The following is a 22750-nucleotide window of genomic DNA, read 5'->3' as shown; positions in this document are numbered from 1 at the left end:
ACATGAAAGGGAGAATTGGAAATGTAAGGAGGAGAATCTGTACATTCTTTAGAACATCTGAGATGATTACTCCACTTTCTACAGAAGGTTACTTACAGCCCTCAGGCATCACTTTAGATTATGTCAAAGACAAAGGCATTACAATACTGCTTCTGGAGTGTGAATACTGGTCTTACTGATATTGTAAACATAATTTTCCCAAAGTACAGAACTTCAATCAATTTAAAATAAAATGAAAAAAAAGTACATTTGCCAGATTTAAATGTTTTGAATGTTCGTTCACTTTTTCCTCAATTGTGTTTTTACTTTTTATATATGTAATATTAAATGCTAGTCTTACCTTGTGTGAAGGCCTTGATGCTGTCATTGCCCAGGGCGGTGTTCATGATGAAGCCGTGCTGTGGGGCCTCGGCCACGGAGTACTTGAGGACTTTGTGAGGACTGTCTCGATCCTCAGACTTCAGGGCCTTGCTGGTGATCAGGAAGCCAAGGTGGCCGCTATGCAGAACCCTTAGGGACGGGGCAGCCTTGTTGACCACAATCTGGGGGACCCCATTGTCAATAGTGCTGATGTGAATGGTCATCATCTGAGGCTTACGTGTCTCGTACACAGTATCAGGGAATACGTAGAAGTCGTTGTGTGTGCCGTCGGTGACGGTGAACGAGAAGCTATCCTCGTTGGACTCGGTGCCATCGTGCTTGTAGGTGATGAGGTTCTCGTTCAGGTCCTGCTTGGTGAAGGTGTTGATTGGCTGGGTGCCGTTGAACAGCAACTGGCCATGAACCGGCACCTGGGTGACCACAAAGCGCAGCAGGTTGTCTGGGGTGTCACGGTCCTCCACCGTCAACTCGAATGGGGTGATGAGCTTGTTTTCGCCCTCTCCCAACAGCAGCTTGTGGACGCTCAGGACAGGTTTCTTGTTGTCCACGTCCGTGATGGACACTCTGAAGGTGCGGAAGACCGGGTTGTAGCCGTCCGTCACCTCGAACTCAAAGCTATCCATCTTCATCTCATCGTCTGAGGTGTGGATGTAGTAGATCTTGTTGCCGGCCAGCTGCAGCTGGGTGAAGGTGGAGATGGGCACACCTGGGAGGTCAGTGCATTCAAGATGGCCTCTGCTAGGGGCACGTGTGATGCTAAAGCTGAGGAACTCATCCGGGCTGTTGATGTCAGTGGTGCTGAGCAGGTCAGTGGTGAGAGTCACTTTGCCCCCTTCTTTTAGGGTCACGCCTTTGTTGATGACATCGGGGAAAACCATGTCGATGCTTCCGATGTTGATGTAGAAGTATCGGTCGATAAGGGGGTTAATGCCGTCGGTAACGTCGAACTTAAGCAGGTCACGGACACCCTCCTGGCCCGTATGCACATACTGGATTAGGTTTTTGTCGACTTCGTCTTGAGTGAAGTTCATGTCGAGGGTGATGTTGCCCACAACGTGTCCGAACTTGGTGATACGCTGGAGATAGCCTTGGCTTGGACCGTAGCGCACAACGTAGATGAGCTCTTTGTCTTCCGAGTCCAGATCAGTAGCCTTCATGACCCTGTTGTTGATTATTTTGGTTTCTCCGATCTCAACCTCCAGTCCGTCATTGATGGCCATTCTCGGTGTCTCGTCATCGACAGGAATCACCATGATGAGAATCTTCTTCTCCACTGTGTGTTTCCCGTCTGTGAGCCTAACTTCGAAGCTGTCTTCTTTGGTCTCTGAGTCGTCATGTTCATAGATGATGTTGGAGGCCTCATTGATCTGTTCCAAGGAGAACCTGACAACAGGGACTGTGCCCGTTGTAAGCTGCTGAACTATCTTGCCATGCTTGGGGTTCTTTATGACCTCAAACTCCAGTTCGTCCCCTGGAATGTCTGCATCGGCCGCATTCAGGATGGGTGTGTCGATGACCAGACTCATGCCCTCCATCACAACAAACTCACGGATGAAGATCTCTGGTTTCTCATCATTGTCAGGGATGATGACGATGGGGAAAAAGTGGCGATCAGAGAAGTTGATGCCGTCAGAGCAACGGAAGGTGAACCTGTCTTCCACAGGCTCCACACCTTTGTGGATGCTCTGGACATAGTAGATATGACCGAGGAAGACATCTTTGAAGCTGAAGGCGGTGATGGCGGTGCCTGCTCTGGACTTCTCAGAACCTGGAGCTGGGGAGATATTCTCCACGTACCCGGATGTTGATTGGACAATAACGGTGCACAGGATGTCATTGTTGTCTGTGTCCATATCCTCAGTCATAACGTGATCCAGAGTAATGACGTTTTTCTCCCCTTCTATCACCACAAACTGCTCCCCGACGCTGACAATGGGTGGGATGCTGTCGACAGGCAGGATGGTGACGAGCACCCGGACTCCTTGGACCTTGTTGCCCCCGACGACCCATTCATCGGACATGTCGGAGATGGTGAGGTTGAAGGAGTCATGCTCTTTGAAGGAGCCGATCTCACCACTAGTGTGGGCATACATCACCACCCCGTTGATGATGTCCTGTTGGGTGAACCTCTCGGTGCGGGCACCTCTCACCAGGATCTCACCGAGCCTGGGGGGCTCCTCAACGATGAAGGTCAACATGAGGTCGTCAGTGTCTTCGTCACGGCCCTGGATGACGTTGCTGGTGATTTCAGTTGCCCCGTTCTCCAGGACATCGATGGATGCCCCTAGAAGGCCAGCAGGGAGCATGATGGTGGGGGTCTTGTCATCAACTGGGTTAATGGAGATCTTGATGATGATAGGTACCTCATGGAAGCCGTCGCTGACATCACACTTGATAACGTCACTGAGGCTTTCCTCCCCGCCATGGATGTAGGCAATATGGCCATTTTCGATGTCCTCCAGGACAAATGTCTCACTGTTCGACATATCGATCCCTAAATACTGCAACTGCCCATAGCGAGGAATCTGGGTCACAGTGAAGAGAATATTTTCATATTCTGTGTCCTGGTCGGTGGCATCGAGCTCCTTCTTAGTGATGATGTACGTGCTTCTCTCCTGGCAAGTGAAACCAGTGTTGGTGATAAAGGGAGGCTTGTTGTCAACGGGCTGTAAGAAAATAGTGAATAGTCCATCTACTGTATTCCCAGCAGTATCCTCCACAATGAATGTGAACTGAAGGACTTTTGGAGTGATGCCCAGTTCCTGGTCTGGGGGCTTGTAGGCCACTTTGTGGTGGTTGACCTGCGCCTGTGTGAACTCACTGATCACAGAGTCGGGACTGTCAGTCAGAACAATGTCACCCAAGGGGGCTGGGTTGTTCTCATCTGTGTCAGTGGGGGGCTTGGTGACGGTGTATTTCAGATCCCTGTCATCCGAGTCCAAATCTGTGTAACGCAAAAACGTCTTCTTGAAGTGAGTCAGCTCATACTCTTGCACTGTCATGTGAAGCGTGGCCCCTGGGTAGAGCTCTGGTGGGAGGTCATCCACCGGGTGGATTTTAATGGTGAAGGTATGCTCACCGGACTGGTTTGGTGGGTTATTGTCGTCTTGGACGCGGAACACAAACTGATCCATCACAGTGGTGGTGCTGTGAGGCCCAATGTGGCGGTAGAAGAGCTTCCCATCTAGAATGTCCTGCTGGAAACATTCAGTTACCACCTGTTCAAACATCTCATCTGTCTCACTGAACTTCCAGAGAGAGGGGTTAGAGGGAAGCTCCACTTGTCTGAGGATAAGCTCCCCTACAGTGGAGTATGGGGCCTCAAGGATGAATTTAATGGTAGAATCCTCTGAGTCTATATCTGTGGCGCTCAGAATGAAGGGGGAAATCTGCATGATTTCATTCTTGAAAAGCACCAGGCCGGTGTTTGCATTGATAATAGGCGGTTCATCGTCAGTGGGGGCTATAGTGATAGGGAACAAAAACTCAACCTCATTGCTGCCATCAGTCATTCTAAAAATGATGTTGTCGCTGTAGGTGTCGCTGCCGTCGTGCTGGTAAACCACGATGCCGGCATCTAAATCGGCCGGTGTGAAGAATTTCCTGCGCGCGCCGAGCACTGTCAGCTCGCCGTGCTTCAAGCCGTCCACCACTGTGATTTTCACATTGTCCAGGTTATCTTCATCACTGATCTCTAAGTTGTGAGAGCTGGAGAGAGTTCTGGACTGGCCCTCAAACAAAAGCTGCCCTGTGTTCTTGGTTGCCACGGGAGCAAGAGTATTCATAGGTTTCACCACAATCATAAAGGCAAACGTATCAGAGACGGCGCCCTCTGTATCTACAATTTCAAACTCGAGCTGGAAAATCCTCTCTACTTCTGAATCCTCGGACGGAGGCTTATAGGCTATCTTCAAATCTTGAATGTCTCTCTGGTAGAACGAGGTGATGGGGAGGTTCTGATCATCTGTACTGATGATGTAGCCTTGCTGATGGCCCAGGGGGGAAGTAATGTTAAAGATTAAGTCGTCTGGATCAGATTCAACATCCTCGGCAGCCAACATATCACTGGTGATAGCTGTCATCACAAACTGATCAATCTCCATCATCATCATAGCAACAAAACTAGGTTTAGGAGGGGTGTTCTCTGTACCCTCTCTGATTCTAACCATGATCTGGAAATGCTCCTGCATAATGGTGTTTCCCTCATTATCCTGCAGCTCTACCAACATGGGGATATAGTCTCTGTTAGGAGAGTTGGTGGTGGATGTGTGCTTGTAGCGAATGCCTTGCTTAAGAAACTCATCACAGTCCATCATCTGGCCATTAGTGGAATTATTTAAAAGGGTGCCATACCTGGGGAGACCGCCGGCGCCGACCAGCGTGGCGACCTTGCACTGAGTGACACCATCCTCAAAGGAAAAGTCCATGCCCTTTTTGTCGATGGGGTTGCTGTTGCCGTTGAGCTTGTCCACAGCCAGGGGCATGTTCCTGGTGAGGACCTCCAGCTGCTGGAAGACCACCTCCACCTCCAGCATGAAGGGGATGACCACCGTGTCCGTCTGGGAGTCGTAGCGTAGCTGCAGCTTCACCCTGTCTTTACTGGGGCTCCGGGAACCAAAATGAGTGTATTTCACCTCATCACCGCCAAACGCACAGGGGAACTTCTTGGGGCTAAGCATTCCGGGTTTTTGGGCCAGTGGGTCATTCTCCAGGACCGTGATGGAGCAGCGGTCTCCGGGCTTCACCTCAGTCACCAGGTCATTGACAGCGTCCAGGTACACAGACTTCCCGAAGGGAACACGGAGGCCATTGTTGGCCACAATGATGCTGTCAGCATGATGTCCTTGTCTTTGTCGGTAAAGGAAAGCCGAATCGAATTGGTGGGGCTCCGCGTCCACAGAGGAAAAGCAAAAGACAAGAGTGAAAAGCACAAAGAGGCATCTCAACAAACGTGCCTGCCCTTTACAAAGTCCTGTCCTTTGCAGACAACCAGCCATGTCCACTGCCAGTTGCCCTGCCACTTTGTATAACTCAGCAGAAATAAATGTCCTTCAAATCAAATCTCTCCTGAGAAGAAAAAAGATGAGAAAAAGTAAACCCCACTCTGGCAGTTGAAAAGTTGAAGCTTGGGTCTCTTGTTCTCTCTCTGCTCCCTCTTTCTCTCTCTCTCTGTCCACACACACTCACACAGGAAAAGTGTAGTTGATCTTATGGTGCAGGTAATACTGAAGCAGGAGACAGTGACAGCGCCCCCAGACTCCTCCCTCTGACAACACGGAGAGAATGCCTCCTGCCCCCAACAGCTAATTTAAGAAAGCACATTGGACAGCCCCTCCAGTACCCTTGCCTATCCCCCCCCCCCCTTGCCTATCCCCTCCCTCCCCACTCTCTTCCCCCTGCCTATCCCCTCCCTCCCGCTCTCTTCCCCCTGCCTATCCCCTCCCTCCCGCTCTCTTCCCCCCTGCCTATCCCCTCCCAGCCTTCCCTCCTCCTCTATAGCCCCCCAGCCTTCCCTGTCTTAGCCCCCCATCCTCCTCTGGCCCCCAACAAACTACCTAAACAACTCCCCCTCTCCAAAAGAAACCTAAATCATCAGTTGAAGACCCCCAAAAATGCTGTGTCCAGGTTTTCAAGACAACACATGCAGATTTGGCTTTAATGTGGGTTGGGACCCAAAGTGGGCCCTGGGCATGTATGTGAGAGAAGGGTTATGAAAATAATCACACACTATTTCTTCTTAATTTGGGTTGATGGAGGACGATTTTGGTCACGGGAGGAACATCAATTTCTCATTTGGGTCTCGAGCTGAAAAAGTTTAAGAACCCCTGGCCTAAACACATTGATAATAGACCTTAAGTAAAAAGACACAGTTTGATTAATGCATATTTATTTTGAATGAGTCTCAGATTAAGGAGGATGTGAGGATTTTGTGGAGTATTACCTTAAATATTTCAGATTCAAACACCAGTGCAGATTTAGAGGTTCGCTTTCATTGTGCATTAAGCATGATCGAACATTGCGTTTGAAGTGCAAGGCAATGACACTGTGGAACACTGACGATAGTGCCCTCTATTGGGTCACCTGGTGCAGGATACACGAACTACAGTTATTGAACTACATTCCAACCAAAATAGAAAACCCCCCCCAAAAATCCCATTTAGTCAGTTAACATGATCAGTTAAATATGTGATGCAAAAAACAATGTAATACGAGTTTTAAAATATCACATACATAAAGTTTTCCTCAGGGTATTTTCATGGTCAGATATTATGAGGTATTTGTAGGCAGATAACCTGCCCTATTAGTTCCGGAGACACTTTGAAGTCAACTCGGTGCTCTGATAGGCTATATCATCAGCGATCACCATGGTAATTTCACATTGTGCTTCACATGAACAGTGGGGTCTTTCAGAAGGGCCAGGTCCAATGCTAATGAACATCTCTCTTATCATACGGTGGCCTGACAGACAGGCTACCAGAGAATACCCAAAGCCAAGGTCAGTAACGTAATGTCCTCTTCCTCCCCTCCACTCTATTCCTGTGTTCAGGGGCCCTGGTGTATCATCATACCACAACCCCTCACACCTTGGGGTTAACAAGCTTCTATTCTATTTTTCGCTGCATGGGATGATATTTGATAAGGTTTAGAAAATCATCATACAAAGCATTCATGTTTAATGCAGCAGAAAACACTAGATAACATATGCACAAAGAAAACCTTGAAGTGTTGTTCCCAAGACATCCTATACAGTGCATTCAGAAAGACTTTCCACATTACATTGTTTTATCCCTCATCAATTTACACACAACACCCCATAATGACAAAGCAAAAACAGGGTCTTAGATTTCTTTTGCAAATGTATATATAAAGAAACGTAAATATCACATTGACATAAGTATTCAGACCCTTTATTCAGTACTTTGTTGAAGCACCTTTGGCAGCGATTACAGCCTGGAGTCTTCTTGGGTATGACGCTACAAATCAAATCAATCAAATTAAATGTTATTAGTCACATGCGCCGAATGCAACAGGTATTACCTTACAGTAAAATGCTTACTTATGAGCCCCTAACCAACAATGCAGTTTAAAAAAAATACAGATAAGAATAAAAAATAAAAGTAACAAGTAATTAAAGAGCAGAAGTAAAATAACAATAGTGTGAATTAGATTTGATTATTTTTACCTTTATTTAACTAGGCAAGTCAGTTAAGAACAAATTCTTATTTTCAATGATGGCCTAGGAACAGTGGGCTAACTGCCTGTTCAGGGGCAGAACGACAGATTTGTACCTTGTCAGCTCGGGGGTTTGAACTTTCAAACTTCTGGTTACTAGTCTAACACTCTAACCACTAGGCTACCCTGCCGCCCCAATTTGATATATATAGGGGGGATACCGGTACAGAGTCAATGTGCGGGGACACTGGTTAGTTCAGGGAAAATGTACATGTAGGTAGAGTTATTAAAGTGACTATGCATAGATTATAACAACAGAGAGTAGCAGCAGTGTAAAAGAGGGGGAAAGGTGGGGCCTAGGCACACCTGTATTTGGGGAGTTTCTCCATTCTACTCTGCAGATCCTCTCAAGCTCTGTCAAGTTGGACGGGGAGCGTCGCTGCACAGCTATTTTCAGGTCTCTCCAGAGATGTTCGATTGGGTTCAAGTTCGTGCTCTCGCTGGGCCATTCAAGGACATTCAGAGACTTGTCCCGAAGTCACTCCTGCGTTGTCTTGTCTGTGTGCTTAGGGTCGTTTTCCTGGTGGAAGGTGAACCTTCGCCCCAGTCTTAGTTCCTGAGCGCTCTGGAGCAGTTTTTATTTTATTTTATCAAGGATCTCTGTACTTTGCTCCGTTCATCTTTCCCTCAATCTTGACTAGTCTCCCAGTAGCTCCCGCTGATAAATATCGCTACAGCATGATGCTGCCACCACCATGCTTCACCGTAGGGATGGAGACAGGTTTCCTCCAGACACTTGGCATTCAGGCCAAAGAGTTCAATCTTGGTTTCATCAGACCAGATTAGTTGGTCTTTTTTTAGGTGCCTTTTGGCAAACTCCAAGAGGGCTCTCATGTGCCTTTTACTGAGGATGTCCTGGCCACTCTACCATAAAGGCCTGATTGGTAGAGTGCTGAAGAGATGGTTGTCCTTCTGGAAGGTTCTCCCATCTCCACGGAGGAACTCTGGAGCTCTGTCAGAGCGACCATCGGGTTCTTGGACACCTGCCTGACCAAGGCCATCTCCCCCAATTGCTCAGTTTGGCCGGGTGGCCAGCTCTAGGAAGAGTATCGGTGGTTCCAAACTTCTTCCGTATAAGAATGATGGCCACTGTGTTCTTGGGGACCTTCAAAGCTGCAGACATGTTTTGGTACCCTTCTCCAAGATATGTGCCTCGACACAATCCTGTCTCGGAGCTCTACGGACAATTCCTTCTACCTCATGGCTTGGTTTTTGCAATTTAATTTAACACAGGTGGACTCTAATCAAGTTGTAGAAACATCTCAAGGATGATCAATGGAAACAGGATGCACCTGAGCTCCATTTCGAGTCTCATAGGGTCTGAATTGTTTTATTTTTTAATACATTTGGAAAAATGTCTAAATATCTGTTTTCGCTTCGTCATTATGGGGTATTGTGTGTAGATTGATGAGGAAAAACATTTATTTAATCCATTTTAGAATAAGTTTGTAATGTAACAAAACGTTGAATAAAGGAAGGAGTCTGCAAAAGTTTCTGAATGCACTGAACATAGTCCTCCATATGACCCCTGTGGAATATAAAATGAACTAAGGGAGAGGATTTTATTGGTAACTTGAGCCATGTTTTAACATGATCCTTCATCCCTGGGAAATAGACATGGACAACAGTAGAGATTGGAGGATCAGTTTACAAAACGGATGTTCAGCCTCTTAGTCCACTCAAACAGTACGCATTGACCTAACTCAACATCAACACTCGCTTGAACAAAAATCAATTTTCAAATGCAACTGTTAACAGCAAAACAAAATGGCACCAGGTATACAGGCCTACAGGGCAAATATTGAACGCCGCAATAAGTTAAACAATGTGACATGTGTGACCTGGTCATGTGGCGGTTTATGATCTGTTCACGGGGTTGGTGCCCTTTAGGGTCAAGTCTCTGGGACACCCCGGCACCAAACTCCTCTCGGTCACACACTGAGAACCACCCAGCACCTGGCATCAGCTGGCCTAGCAGGACAGGTGGGGTGACAGTGACCCTGGGACACTGGCCTCATCCCCTAACAAACCCCTTCCTTTAATGACACTAGACTAGAAACAGCTTATTTTACAATCAGACAGATACAGTAAGCAAAAAGCCATTTCAATCAATCAGTCAATCAATCTATAAATTACAATAACCAGTCGTCGACCCCAAAGTCCAAGCAGAAGCAGAACCAAAGTGTCCAGGAAAAACTCCCAAGTATGAAGAACCCTAGAGAGGAACCAGGCTTTCCATATGTGAATGAGTAAATATCATATTTATGATTCTTGTCATAGGCTATATTACTGATGATTGGAAGTGACCTGCAGAATTCGATAGACCACGTCTCTACTGTAGTTAAAAAAGCACTGGATGACCTTTCCTAAAAATGATTAGTAGAACGTCCAAATATATCCTTTGCGGTGGGCTGTCACCGGCATCAGATTTAAAGCCATGCAATGATGGAAACCCCCCTCCGAGGCCCGTCCTCCCTGGATATGGAGAGATAGAGAGGAGTTGACGCGACACATGATCTAGGCATCTATGCCAGCAGCCAAGTCTTCAGCATTCTCACGTCAATGTCTTAGATTTTTTTTATGATTATTATATTTTTCATCTAAACCATGATTGGACGACAGTAAGCATGAGGGTTCGCTGGGTTCTCATGACGGTGGATCACGATGACACAGCATGACACAGAGAGGCGTGTTGTGGTCTTTGTGGTCCGATTGGGAATCCAGGGAGAATGTGAGAATGCACCCTCGGTGTGGCGCGGCGCAAGGTCACGTTAAGATAAATATACTTAGTGACCTTTTATAGAGTAACATACGTGTATGATAGCTATTAACCTATAATCATGATGACGTTGGTCCACAGTTTCAATTTAAAAAAACGCAAGTCTTCTATACTTCTTTCTCTTTTATCATGATTACCAAGTATAGTCAAGGAGAATAAGGAATTATTATTGCAGAAACCCAAAATTACTGTTCTAGAAATGTAAGTGTAGCAATAATTTCTCATTCATTCAATCTACCACAGCTGGTACAAATGAAATACAGTTTTAAGTGATTAATATGGCTGTTCTGTCACTGAATCACTTTCTGGTGAAATGGGCTCAATCTATAAATCTATTTAATACGGATAGGATGCACTGGTCATAAATCTTTTGTACATTTTTTTAAATGTATTTTTTTACCTTTATTTAACTAGGCAAGTCAGTTAAGAACAAATTCTTATTTACAATGACGGCCTACCCTGGCCGAACCCTCCCCTAACCCAGAAGACGCTGGGCCAATTGTTCGCCGCCCTATGGGACTCCCGATCACGGCCGGTTGTGATACAGCCGGGGATCAAACCCGGGTCTTAGAACCCTGCGCTACTCGGTCCCATCCGGGATGAGATTTTTATATGGGGGCCCATTGAACAACGCATGGGTGGGTGAACTCTGGGTGAGCAGCTGAACTTATACCTTAAATAATGCAGATCAAAATAAAAGGCTGTACTGTTTCTGGAGATACTGACGCGTTTCGGACAACACTGCATGGTACTTAGCAACCTCCTCCCGTGACAAACGCCCCATAACGTGTGCCGAATACCCAGCATGGCATGCATTCTGCATCTAGGTCCTTTCATTACATCTCCTAAATAAGTCCTGCATTACCTCCGCTCGTCTGGACAGATATAGGAATGGAACGGTGGGTGTGTCTGAATGGTGTAACTATAGAAACAAACAAACCAAGCTTTTTATATAACTGTATAACCCCAATGGTTATTTATTTATTTATTTCTAAGTTTTAAGAAACTATTTCTGTTTCGCTCCAAGCAGGATAGTGTTTCCAATCTAGTTGTCATCCAACCCAGGCTGTACTGTAGTTCATTATGGACCATTAAATTGTTCCAGGGGTTAAATGCTAAGTAGAAAATGCTAGCAGTGACTGCCAAAAGAGCTGCGCTGAGTGTATGTGGATGCTGCTAATAAGGGTCATTAGCCTAGGATTAGCCTAGCATTAGCACAAGCCTAGCATTAGCCTAGTGTTAGCATTAGCCATAGTTGTTGAGTCACAGTACAGTAACAGTATATAACACATGGCATAGTGCTGACTGACTCATTAGCTTGACTGTACTGTATCAATGGCCTAGTTGTGTGAGGTTTACCTTCTCTGTTCCCTTGGAACCATGTTCTTAATGATGGCCTTTGGTAAACAGAGAGAGGTTGGGCAGGGGCCAGGGCATTCAGCTCCTGCTGCTGCCAGGGCTCACTTCACCATCCTGGGGACAGGCACACGATGACAGACCCTTAATGACCCATGATGGATGGAGAACAAAGCCGAAGTGTATTCTCAAATCCCCCTCTCTCCTCCCGAGAAGAGATTGGGAATTCCTACTGTCTATGTCATGCTTGACTTTTGCAGCAGTTGTTCGTTCCACTAAGGTGAAGTCAAATTGAGGTCCAGGCAGAAGCTTACATGACTCATGCTTTCCGGTAATGTATATTTTCCCCATCTTCCAAATTTACCCATTACAACCATCGAGAGTTTAGGACTATAAGGTTCTATCTGCATTTTTGTCAAAATTGAATTATTGCCATAGCCTTGTTCTGTTCAATGTTCTCTGGCTTTATAGTACTCTAAATACCCCAATTCATGTTGTTAAGTTCCAAAGAATACAAGATACAAATCACTGACACCATTCAAGCCAATGAGGGTTCGGTACTTTAAATCCAATTATCTCAGAATCATCTTTTTGCAGATATAAACTTAAAGGGGATTTTTTTTAACTTTAAACTCGGACAAAACAGAGATGCTAGTTCTAGGTCCCAATAAACAAAGAGATCTTCTGTTGGATCTGACAATTATTCTTGACGGTTGTACAGTCGTCTCAAATAAAACTGTGAAGGACCTCGGCGTTACTCTTGAACCCTGATCTCTGTTTTGACGAACATATCAAGAATATTTCAAGGACAGCTTTTTTTAATCTTCGCAACACTGAAAAAATCTGAAACTTTCTGTCCAAAGATTATGCAGAAACATGTATCCATGTTTTTATCCCTTCTAGATTAGACTACGGCAATGCTCTACTTTCCAGCTACCCAGATTAAGCACTAAATTAACTTCAGTTATTGCTAAACACGGCTGATAGAATCTTGACTAGAACCTAAACCTTTGAACATATCACTCTACTGCTAGCCACTCTACTCTGGCTTCCTGTTAAGGCTAGGGCTGATTTCAAGGTTTTTACTGCTAACCTACAAAGCATTACATGGGCTTGCTCCTACCTATTTTTCTGATTTGGTCCTGCCGTACATACCTATATGTGCGCTACGGTCACAAGACGCAGGCCTCCTTACTGTCCCTTGAATTTCTAAGAAAACAGCTGGAGGCAGTGCTTTATAGAGCTCAATTTTTATGGAATGGTCTGCCTATCCATGTGAAAGATGCAGACTAGGTCTCAACCTTTAAGTCTTTATTGAAGACTCATCTCTTCAGTAGGTCCTATGATTGAGTGTAGTCTGGCTCAGGAGTTTGAAGGTGAACGGAAAGACACAGGAGCGACTACTGCCCCTTGATGTCTCTGCCTGGCCGGTTCCCCTCTCTCACTGGCTTACTGGTGCTCTTCCATGCTGTCCCTAGGAGGGGTGGGTCACTTGAGTGAGTTGAGTCACTGACGTGATCTTCCTGTCCGGGTTGGTGCCCCCCTTGGGTTCGTGCCGTGGGCGACATCTTCGTGGGCTGTACTCGGCCTTGTCTCAGAGTAGTAAGTTGGTGGTTGAAGATATATCTCTATTGGTATGGGGGCTGTGCTTTGGCAAAGTGGGTGGGGTTATATCCTGCCTACTTGGCCCTTTCCAGGTGTATCGTCGGATGGGACCACAGTGTCTCCCGACCCCTCCTGTGTCAGCCTCCAGTATTTATGCTGCAATACTTTGTGTCGGGGGGCTAGGTTCAGTCTGTTATATCTCCTGTCTTATCCGGTGTCCTGTGTGAATTTAAGTATGCTCCCTCTAATTCTCTCTCTCTTTTTCTATCTTTCTCTCCTTCTCTCTCTCTTTCTCTCTGAGGACCAAAGCCCAAGGACCATGCATCAAGACTACCTGGCCTGATGACTCCTTGCTGTCCCCAGTCCACCTGATTGTGCTGCTGCTCCAGTTTCAACTGTTCTGCCTGCGGCTATGGAACCCTGACCTGTTCACCAGACGTGCTACTTTGTCCCGGACCTGCTGTTTTGGACTCTCTCTCTCTACCGAACCTGCTGTCTCTAACTCTGAATGATCGGCTATGAAAAGCTAACTGACATTTACTCCTGAGGTGCTGACCTTTTGCACCCTCTACAACCACTGTGATTAATTATTAGCTGACTCTGCTGGTCATCTATGAACATTTGAACATGTTGGCCGCGTGCTGTTATAATCCAACCAACCGACACCACCCCTTAGAGCCTGGTTCCTCTCTAGGTTTCTTCCTTTCTAGGGACCTTTTCCTAGCCACCGTGCTTCTACATCTACATCTGCATTGCATCTGCATTGCTTGCTGTTCGGGGTTTTAGGCTGGGTTTCTGTACAGCACTTTGTGACTGATGTAAAAAGGGCTTTATAAATACATTTGATTGATTGATAATTCCAAGTGCTCCCATAATTTTGACTTTATCTTCCATGAATTTGAGTTACAGAAGTCCCTAACAAATGACTAGTCATGCATATACATTGTCAAACATCTATCATGTACACTGAGTACACCAAACATTAGGAACACCTCCCTAATATTGAGTTGGGATATTAAGAGTAACCTGGCAAAAGAATATAAAGAAAAATCATTTAATTATATAATCTACATTCTTGTGGAAAAAAAGGTGCTATCTGGAACCTAAAAAGGGTTCTCCGGCTGTCCCCATAGGATAACCCTTTTTGGTTCCAGGTAGAACCCTTTTAGGTTCCATATAGACCCTTTCCACAGAGGGTTCTACATGACACCCAAAAGGTTTCTACCTGGATCCAAAAAGGCTTATCCTATGGGGACAGCCGGAGAACCCTTTTGGAACCCTTTTTTTCTAAGAGTGTAGGCTACCATATAAGGACATAAACGTTTGTTTTACTTTAGCGTTATATATGTCTGTAAATTCCTAACTATGTCCATGACACCACTTACTTCTGCTTACTGCTGTGTACTGTAGCACCACCACCTCGTCGTGTAGGTCGTCTGGTCATATCTGTCACACTGTGTTCACGCCATGTTTAAAAACATTCTTTGCATTCTCAACAAGTCCGTAAAGTTTATAGCACTTGAACATCTCATAACCTCTACATCATGGTGTTGATGAATGGGTTGTTACAGCTGCACGGGACAGTTGTGGACATGCATCCCTGTAGGCCAATGTCAGTAGTGAAGGGGAGTAACGTTACTGGTAGAGGACATACCGTTATTTTACTAGGCTGCACAGTGCTCACCTTTGCGCAATCAAAGCTGCTGTGCTAATGGCAGCCCAATACTGCTAATGGCAGCCCAAGCTGCTGTGCCTTTACACAGGCAGCCCAATACTGATTTGTGTTTAGATTAGTTCTGAAAAAGATCTGATGTGAAAAGATCTGATGTGATTTGTAAATGACCAATTAGTGGAAAATGATCCGAATTTGTCTGCCTGTGTAAACGCAGCCCTAATCACCCATAGTTTTGCACTCAAGTGAGCAAGCTTAGTCAGGTCTGTTAATAAATGTGAAGCAGATGCTGAGGTGGAGGATCAGACAGTGAGGAGACAGACAGAATGTTCTGGTGCTCACCACTCAGAGGCTTTTATTTACAATATTAACAGGTGCAGGACAAACTGGCCAATATACGTTGTACAGAAAATAACAAACAGGACGTTGACAAAGACTTTAATTTTTTTATTTTATCAAAGATATTCTCAGTAAAAACTATTCAGGCAACAACTATTTGCCCATAACAAAACTCAGGTATGGCTCTACTCTAGCCAACCTGCTACCTGCCCAGCCTGTACTCTATCCAGGAACTCCGCTAGGAATGTTCCAACATGATAGCCCACAATACCTTTCTATCACAAATGCATAATTTCACATGGACATACCAACATTTCATAAACAACGGTTTTACATAATTTCACATGGACACATTGGGGGTTCTACTAAGCTAACAAATGGAATTGTTTTAAGATGGTCATACCAAGGATCATTTGGATATTTGATTTTGAATTTTAGGTCCCTTGTAGCTATAAAAAACAAACATTATTTGATAATATTGAATTTAAGCTTTACTACTTGTTGGCGATACATTGCAGTGACAATTAATAAAGTCTTTCTCAAAACACTCATTTGTTTCAGTGTCATTGTCTAGAAGTCACAGACAATAAGGAAATGGCAAATACTCAGCACCTTCATACTTCACACTAAATTCAGTCTTCTCATACTTGGATCTTGTCATAGAAAATCCTACTTCAGTGAACCTATGGGCCCTGGCACTTCTAGTGGAAAACCTGGAACTGTAGGCTACATGAGGGTCAAACCCTGCATCTTGGGGGAAGAGGGAAGGGGACAGTACAGTTGCAGTGGGGTGGAATGTTTTCTTAGTTGAGGATGGAGTGTCCTACATAGCAGAGCTGGGTCTGCAGCTGCTGTCCAGGCAAGAGCCATGCACCCTGCCGGGACGCTGTCTGCCACAGTTACAGTATATTACATGGGAATGTTACATTGCACTGTACTGTGTCGTTGAATGACCAGACTAGCCCACTTGTCCATGCTGTCCCCATTCTGTCAGGTATAAAGTTACTGTAATGGCTTACATTCATGGGAATTGGCCTATATGGATCGGGGGAAATTAAAATGTTTCTTACAGAAGAAATATGGAAAGCGTATGCATAACCATAGTAGCAATTCAAAATGAACAGTTTGGAGATTGAGAAAATAATTAGACTAAAGGACAAAACAGTCAATCTGACACAAGACTGAATCCAAACACTACAGTGTTGATTTTATGTGCATTTGACATTTACTGTACTTTTCCCCGCATTTGTTGATAACGAAATCTGAAACACTCTGGACACATTCAGTAACATGATAAAAATATTCATGGGACATTTGGGGTAGGTACAACATAAGACAAAAAAAAGACCCCAAAAAAGTGTTTGAGTGAGAGGACTAACTGGTTTCTTTCCCCAGGTGGCCACAAACCTCTCCAAAGTAATCAATGCACTTTTATGACTCAAAGAGTCTTTACCTCTAAGGTGCTTTTTTTCAGCTCTCCTAGCTGCTGTTGAGGAACTAGAGCAAGCAGAGTTGTTGAACACTGCCCTGTATTCCCAGCATCACACAATTACTGTTGTTTACACATTCCAAAAAAGTTCCATTATGAATCAAAATCTGGTCAGATGGGCATCATTTGAAAGCGTGCACTACTGCCAACATGGCCAGCTAAGTTACAAAATGCCTTTTTTGTTGTTGAGTGCTCCAACTCCTTTTATCTTGAATGAGTCCTCTAGGAAGTTTTTCTTGGTAAGCCATTCTTACGATCTTACAGTGTTAGGCTTTCACAAGGAAATTCAGAGAAGCAGATTGTAATTTGTGTGTATAGAATGGTCACGAGTGCATTCGGATGCTTGTTCCACGCCAAATTTCTTCACAATATGACAAACATGCTCATATATATTTTTTTTTATTATTATACACAATTATCAACAACTACATAAAACATGTCTAACAAAAACAAAACACAGAGATAAACAAGAAAAAACTAAATACATTAAAATGAAATAAAATATATATATTAAAGTGCAATTGTATTCACTGAAAAAAATGGCATTATAATGATTCAGTAAGATGTCATTCTGTTATTCACTATGGATAATGTCTTAACAAGATGATTAAATTCAATCAAAATTATTTGTCATTTTTGTTTGTGTATAAAGTATTTGGCAACAAGATTTTTTTTTAAATCACTATAATTTCAATGGTCTTGTTATCATTGCAATATTAACATATATCCTTCTTGTTAAAAACATGAGTAGTGTTCAAAACGGTAAATACGCGGTAAATACGCGGTAAATCCGCGGTAAATACGCAGTAAATACACGGTAAATACGTATTCATCAAGGTTTCCCCAAAAATCAGAAAATGCAGATATCATCAATAGATGTAGAAACGAGCGCATTCTGTTCAGAACAACCCAGGGTTTGACGCCATGTCATCTTGTAACTGTACATCAAGCTTAGTGATCATAAACGTTGACACTGTATATGACATGAGTTTTATGATATGGAAATGTGAAGTGTACATTTGGACTAACTGGTGTTTGGCTTGTATGACATCAAACCGGTATATTTATTATAATCCTAGTCACCTCGTCTTTCAAAATACATGGAGTCCTCTTTATTTACAGCATTTCCCTCACTCAGACAACACAATTTTTGTTGTTGTTGCGTGCGGTGTTCAAATTCAGAACCGCTGTCAGTCAAAACCAATACTGAACTGTGAAGTGGAGACCTTGAACTCTGACTCCATGTATAGCATGTTACTGTACAGCCATCGCGTCCAATTTAAATGCTTATCAGTGTCCCAATCTGCTATTTTGAACCCGTGTACACTCCTTCAAATTAGTGGATTTGGCTATTTCCGACACCCGTTGCTGATAGGTGTATAAAATCGAGCACACAGTCATACAATATTCATAAACAAACACTGGCAGTAGAATGGCCTTATTGAATAGCTCAATGACTTTCAATGTGACACCATCATAGGATGCCACCTTTCCAGTCAGAACGTCAAATTTCAGCCCTGCTAGAGATGCCCCTGTCAACTGTAAGTGCTGTTATTGTGAAGTGGAAAATTCTAGGAGCAACAACGGCTCAACCGCGAAGTGGTAGGCCACACAAGCTCACAGAACAGGACTGCCAAGTGCAGAGGCGCGTAAAAATCTGTTCTCGGTTGCAACACTCAGTACTGAGTTCCAAACTGACTCTGGAAGCATCGTCAGCACAAAAACTGTTTGTCTGGAGCTTCATGAAATTGATTTCCATAGGAGAGCATCCGCACACAAGCCTAAGATCACCATGTGCAATGCCAAACGTTGGCTGGAGTGGTGTAAAGCTCGCTGCCATTGGACTCAGGAGCAGTGGAAACGCTTTCTCTGGAGTGATGAATCACGCTTCACCATCTGGCAGTCCGACGGATGAATCAGGGTTTGGCGGATGCCAGGAGAATGCTACCTGCCCCAATGCATAGTGCCAACTGTAAAGTTTGGTGGAGGAGGAATAATGGTAACGGGGCTGTTTTTCATGGTTCAAGCTAGGCCCCTTAGTTCCAGTGAAGGGAAATCTTAACGCTACAGCATACAATGACATTCTAGACCATTTTGTGCTTCCAACTTTGTGGCAACAGTTTGGGGAAATCCCTTTCCTGTTTCAGCATGACAATGCCCCCTTTCGCAAACAGAGATCCATACAGAAATGGTGTGTCGAGATCGGTGTGAAAGAACTTGACTGGCCTGCACAGCCCTGACCTCAATCCCATCAACCACCTTTGGAACGTCGACTGTGAGCCAGACCTTATTGCCCAACATCAATGGCCGACCGCACTAATGCTCTTGTGGCTGAAAGGAAGCAAGTCCCTGCAGCAATGTTCCAACATCTAGTGGAAATCCTTCCTAGAATAGTGGAGGCTGTTATAGCAGCAAAAGGGGGCACCAACTCCATATTAATGCCCATGATTTTGGAATGAGATGTTCGAACGAGCAGGTGTCCACATACTTTTGGTCATGTAGTGTATGTTTAGAAGGTCCAAAATACCAGATTCTGAACAGGGAGAAGTTCTAGTGGCCACCTTCTTGCCCTGATCACCTCTGATAAGCCCCCCTCCACATCCTCAGAATAGCACCCAGAAAGAGGGTCCACCATAACCCCTTTCTCTTTGCTTTCACCCTTTGACGCAAGCATCCGAATCATCCGACCCTCCTGTAAAAATAAACAGCGTATAAATAGGGGATACCAAGAAGGATCCGAATACATTTGGATCCGGTTCAGTTCAGGGAGAGGATGGGAGGAGGAGGGTAGTATTCTGCCTCCTTTAGCTGGTTGGCGCGAGGCCCCAATGACTGTGGTCAGGTTTGAAGGGTATGAGCCTGCATTCCAGTGCCTCTCCTGCCGTCACGAACTCACCACAAGGCCCAATGCAGCATTTCAGCTCTTAATGGTGGATTAAGATGTAAAAACCACCCGATTGGTCCACTGGCTGTAGGGACTGGTGTTATCACCTGGCGTTGTCACTAGGCAGAACAGGACAGAAGCCCTGGAGACAAGCTTCATATAGCACCTGGAACAGGCCCAAAAACTAGGCACTAGATGGGTGGTAGTATAACTACATTACATAAGACTTTAAAAAGTTTGTATGATCACGATAATCATAAGTAAGTGTAAATGCACAAGACTGTGCATTGTCAGGGAATAACTACACCTCCAGTGGTGTGAGAAGGCACACGGGCCGAAGGAGTTCACACTGAAGGAGTTGTAGCTACAATGTCCTGGTCCATCCATGTTCCACGGCTATATTCAAGGTGATGATGAGCTAGCTATTGAACACCAGTCCAGCTAAAAGAGCCCTGCTAGAGACTTGAGGGAGTGCTGCACTGCAGTCCCAGGAATGTGTGGCACAGTGTCAGGGAATTCCTGTCTTTTAACGCTGTCACTTTGAAGTGAACGCATTTGCACCTGTAGCCAATGTTTACGCTTACCAAAACCTGACCGGCTGGACCGGAGGTGGGATGTGTTTACTCTTACCAAAACCTGACCGGCTGGACCGGAGGTGGGATGTGTTTACACTTACCAAAACCTGACCGGCTGGACCGGAGGTGGGATGTGTTTACACTTACCAAAACCTGACCGGCTGGACCGGAGGTGGGATGTGTTTACACTTACCAAAACCTGACCGGCTGGACCGGAGGTGGGATGTGTTTACACTTACCAAAACCTGACCGGCTGGACCAGAGGTGGGATGTGTTTACACTTACCAAAACCTGACCGGCTGGACCGGAGGTGGGGATGCTGGACAGTTGGCCGGTCAGCAAGAAGAAATGACATGTTTGAGACTATGGGAACCTTGTTACAATGACAGCTATTTTAAAAAGGTTTCTTGAAATGTTATTTTCTCCTTGAATAATCTGGAGAGAAGGAAGTGTTGTCTCCACACTTTTAGAAAAACCACAACTAGATGCTGCAGATGTTTTTGATAGATTTATTAAAAATGTACAAAGAGAAACAGGTGTTCTAGACAGAGCATTATTTATTGAAACTTCTTCTAGACAACTTAGCTTTTTACATTTTATTTGTGTCAAGATTTCAGACTTAAAAAAGGAGGTATATTGTGACACACTACATTGGGATGTTTGTGAATGAGTGTGTAGAAAGAGGATAAACTATCCTTTAATGGAAATAGTTTGCAGTTGTTGCCCATGTCCCACCTCTCCCAGCTGTTTCTCCCTAAAGACATGCTTCCTATTACACCTCTCCCAGCTGTTTCTCCCTAAAGACATGCTTCCTATTACACCTCTCCCAGCTGTTTCTCCCTAAAGACATGCTTCCTATTACACCTCTCCCAGCTGTTTCTCCCTAAAGACATGCTTCCTATTACACCTCTCCCAGCTGTTTCTCCCTAAAGACATACTTCCTATTACACCTCTCCCAGCTGTTTCTCCCTAAAGACATACTTCCTATTACACCTCTCCCAGCTGTTTCTCCCTAAAGACATGCTTCCTATTACACCTCTCCCAGCTGTTTCTCCCTAAAGACATACTTCCTATTACACCTCTCCCAGCTGTTTCTCCCTAAAGACATACTTCCTATTACACCTCTCCCAGCTGTTTCTCCCTAAAGACATGCTTCCTATTACACCTCTCCCAGCTGTTTCTCCCTAAAGACATGCTTCCTATTACACCTCTCCCAGCTGTTTCTCCCTAAAGACATACTTCCTATTACACCTCTCCCAGCTGTTTCTCCCTAAAGACATACTTCCTATTACACCTCTCCCAGCTGTTTCTCCCTAAAGACATGCTTCCTATTACACCTCTCCCAGCTGTTTCTCCCTAAAGACATGCTTCCTATTACACCTCTCCCAGCTGTTTCTCCCTAAAAGACATACTTCCTATTACACCTCTCCCAGCTGTTTCTTTCTGTCATAGCGAAGCTATATCACAGTATCACTTTAATTTCCCCTGGATCATGAACCAACACTGCTATCTTCTTAGCTAAATTGTTTATAGACAGAGAAAACAAACTTAATCAACTAGCCTATATAACATGAATTGAAAGAAATACTTTGTTTTCAGGCGTTTCCGATGACTTGACCTTTTACTTCACGTTTTTTCTTCAGCCTAAAGAACACAAAGACATTTTTTTTTAAATTAATTATATTTCTACCTGGCAGTTTCCTCCATCTATATTTCTACCTGGCTGGATTTTCCTGGAAAGTTGTGTCCTTAGTCATCCTGTGACACCACTATCCTTGCTCTCGTCAACTGTAACCCCCTGCCATACCTTCTGCTTTGACCATGTTTACGTGGCCTCTGACCTTTGACACCTGTGCTGAAACATCTGTTTGCGGGACAGGATACCGGACATGGGAGGAAAAAAAAAAAACTATTGAATTGATTTATGATGACCCTTTTATGGATTCTTCGAACCGGTGTATGCCCCCTAGGTGTGAAGACCGTGGAGTTGAGGTGGTTCAACTCCTTAAAAAGCCATTGATGACTTCGACTAGATTAACTTTTAGAGATTGACAAAAAGCTGCGTGTACAGATTTCATACATAAAACTCCTACATACCCAAATAAGAATTGAAGGCAGCTAACAGATGCTTATTGGATATCTATGGAGTGGAGTACATCACCAAATCAATGGAATCCAACCATGCTGTAGGAGTGGCTCATCCTCACAGCTCTTATATTCTGCCATTGCACTTTCAAATGTGACCCCCGGTAATCTCAAATGCATGCAATAAAAAGGAGACCAGGTAACAGAGAACAGCTTTATGTGATTACTAAGAGGCTGATTGCATATTGCAGAGCTTATGTGATTACTAAGGGTCTGATTGCATATTGCAGGACAGGTGAGCTCTCGCACAGCTCTGTAAAGTGGCTGGGCTAAACTGAGCTAAAGTTGAGCC

The 22750-nt window shown here is 44.6% G+C and overlaps 2 protein-coding genes across 3 annotated transcripts in view; both read right to left on the bottom strand.

Moving 5' to 3' along the window:
• LOC110534535 (FRAS1-related extracellular matrix protein 2) overlaps positions 1 to 5666 on the bottom strand; it is a 51402-nt gene extending 45736 nt beyond the window's left edge. Inside the window, exon 1 of the mRNA XM_090187634.1 lies at positions 341 to 5666. Coding sequence (XP_090043760.1) covers positions 341 to 5378 — 5038 coding nt within the window. The 5' untranslated portion in view covers positions 5379 to 5666. The remainder of the gene's footprint in view (positions 1 to 340) is intronic.
• Positions 5667 to 20808: 15142 nt separating this feature from the next.
• The window catches only part of LOC110534534 (uncharacterized), a 33601-nt gene continuing 31659 nt past the window's right edge, over positions 20809 to 22750 (bottom strand). Inside the window, exons 10-11 of one of the 2 annotated variants that reach the window (XR_016483902.1) lie at positions 21738 to 21957; positions 20809 to 21693 (exon numbers count right to left, since the gene is read on the bottom strand). The gene's annotated coding sequence lies outside the window, so the exon portion shown is untranslated. Of the gene's footprint in view, positions 21958 to 22750 lie in introns of both variants that reach the window. The other variant, XM_036933655.2, reaches the window with a different exon arrangement.

This window comes from Oncorhynchus mykiss, chromosome 10 (assembly GCF_057628025.1).
Source record: "Oncorhynchus mykiss isolate SJ-2025 chromosome 10, ASM5762802v1, whole genome shotgun sequence".
Taxonomy (NCBI): domain Eukaryota; kingdom Metazoa; phylum Chordata; class Actinopteri; order Salmoniformes; family Salmonidae; genus Oncorhynchus; species Oncorhynchus mykiss.
This window is presented reverse-complemented; position numbering and strand designations above follow the sequence as displayed.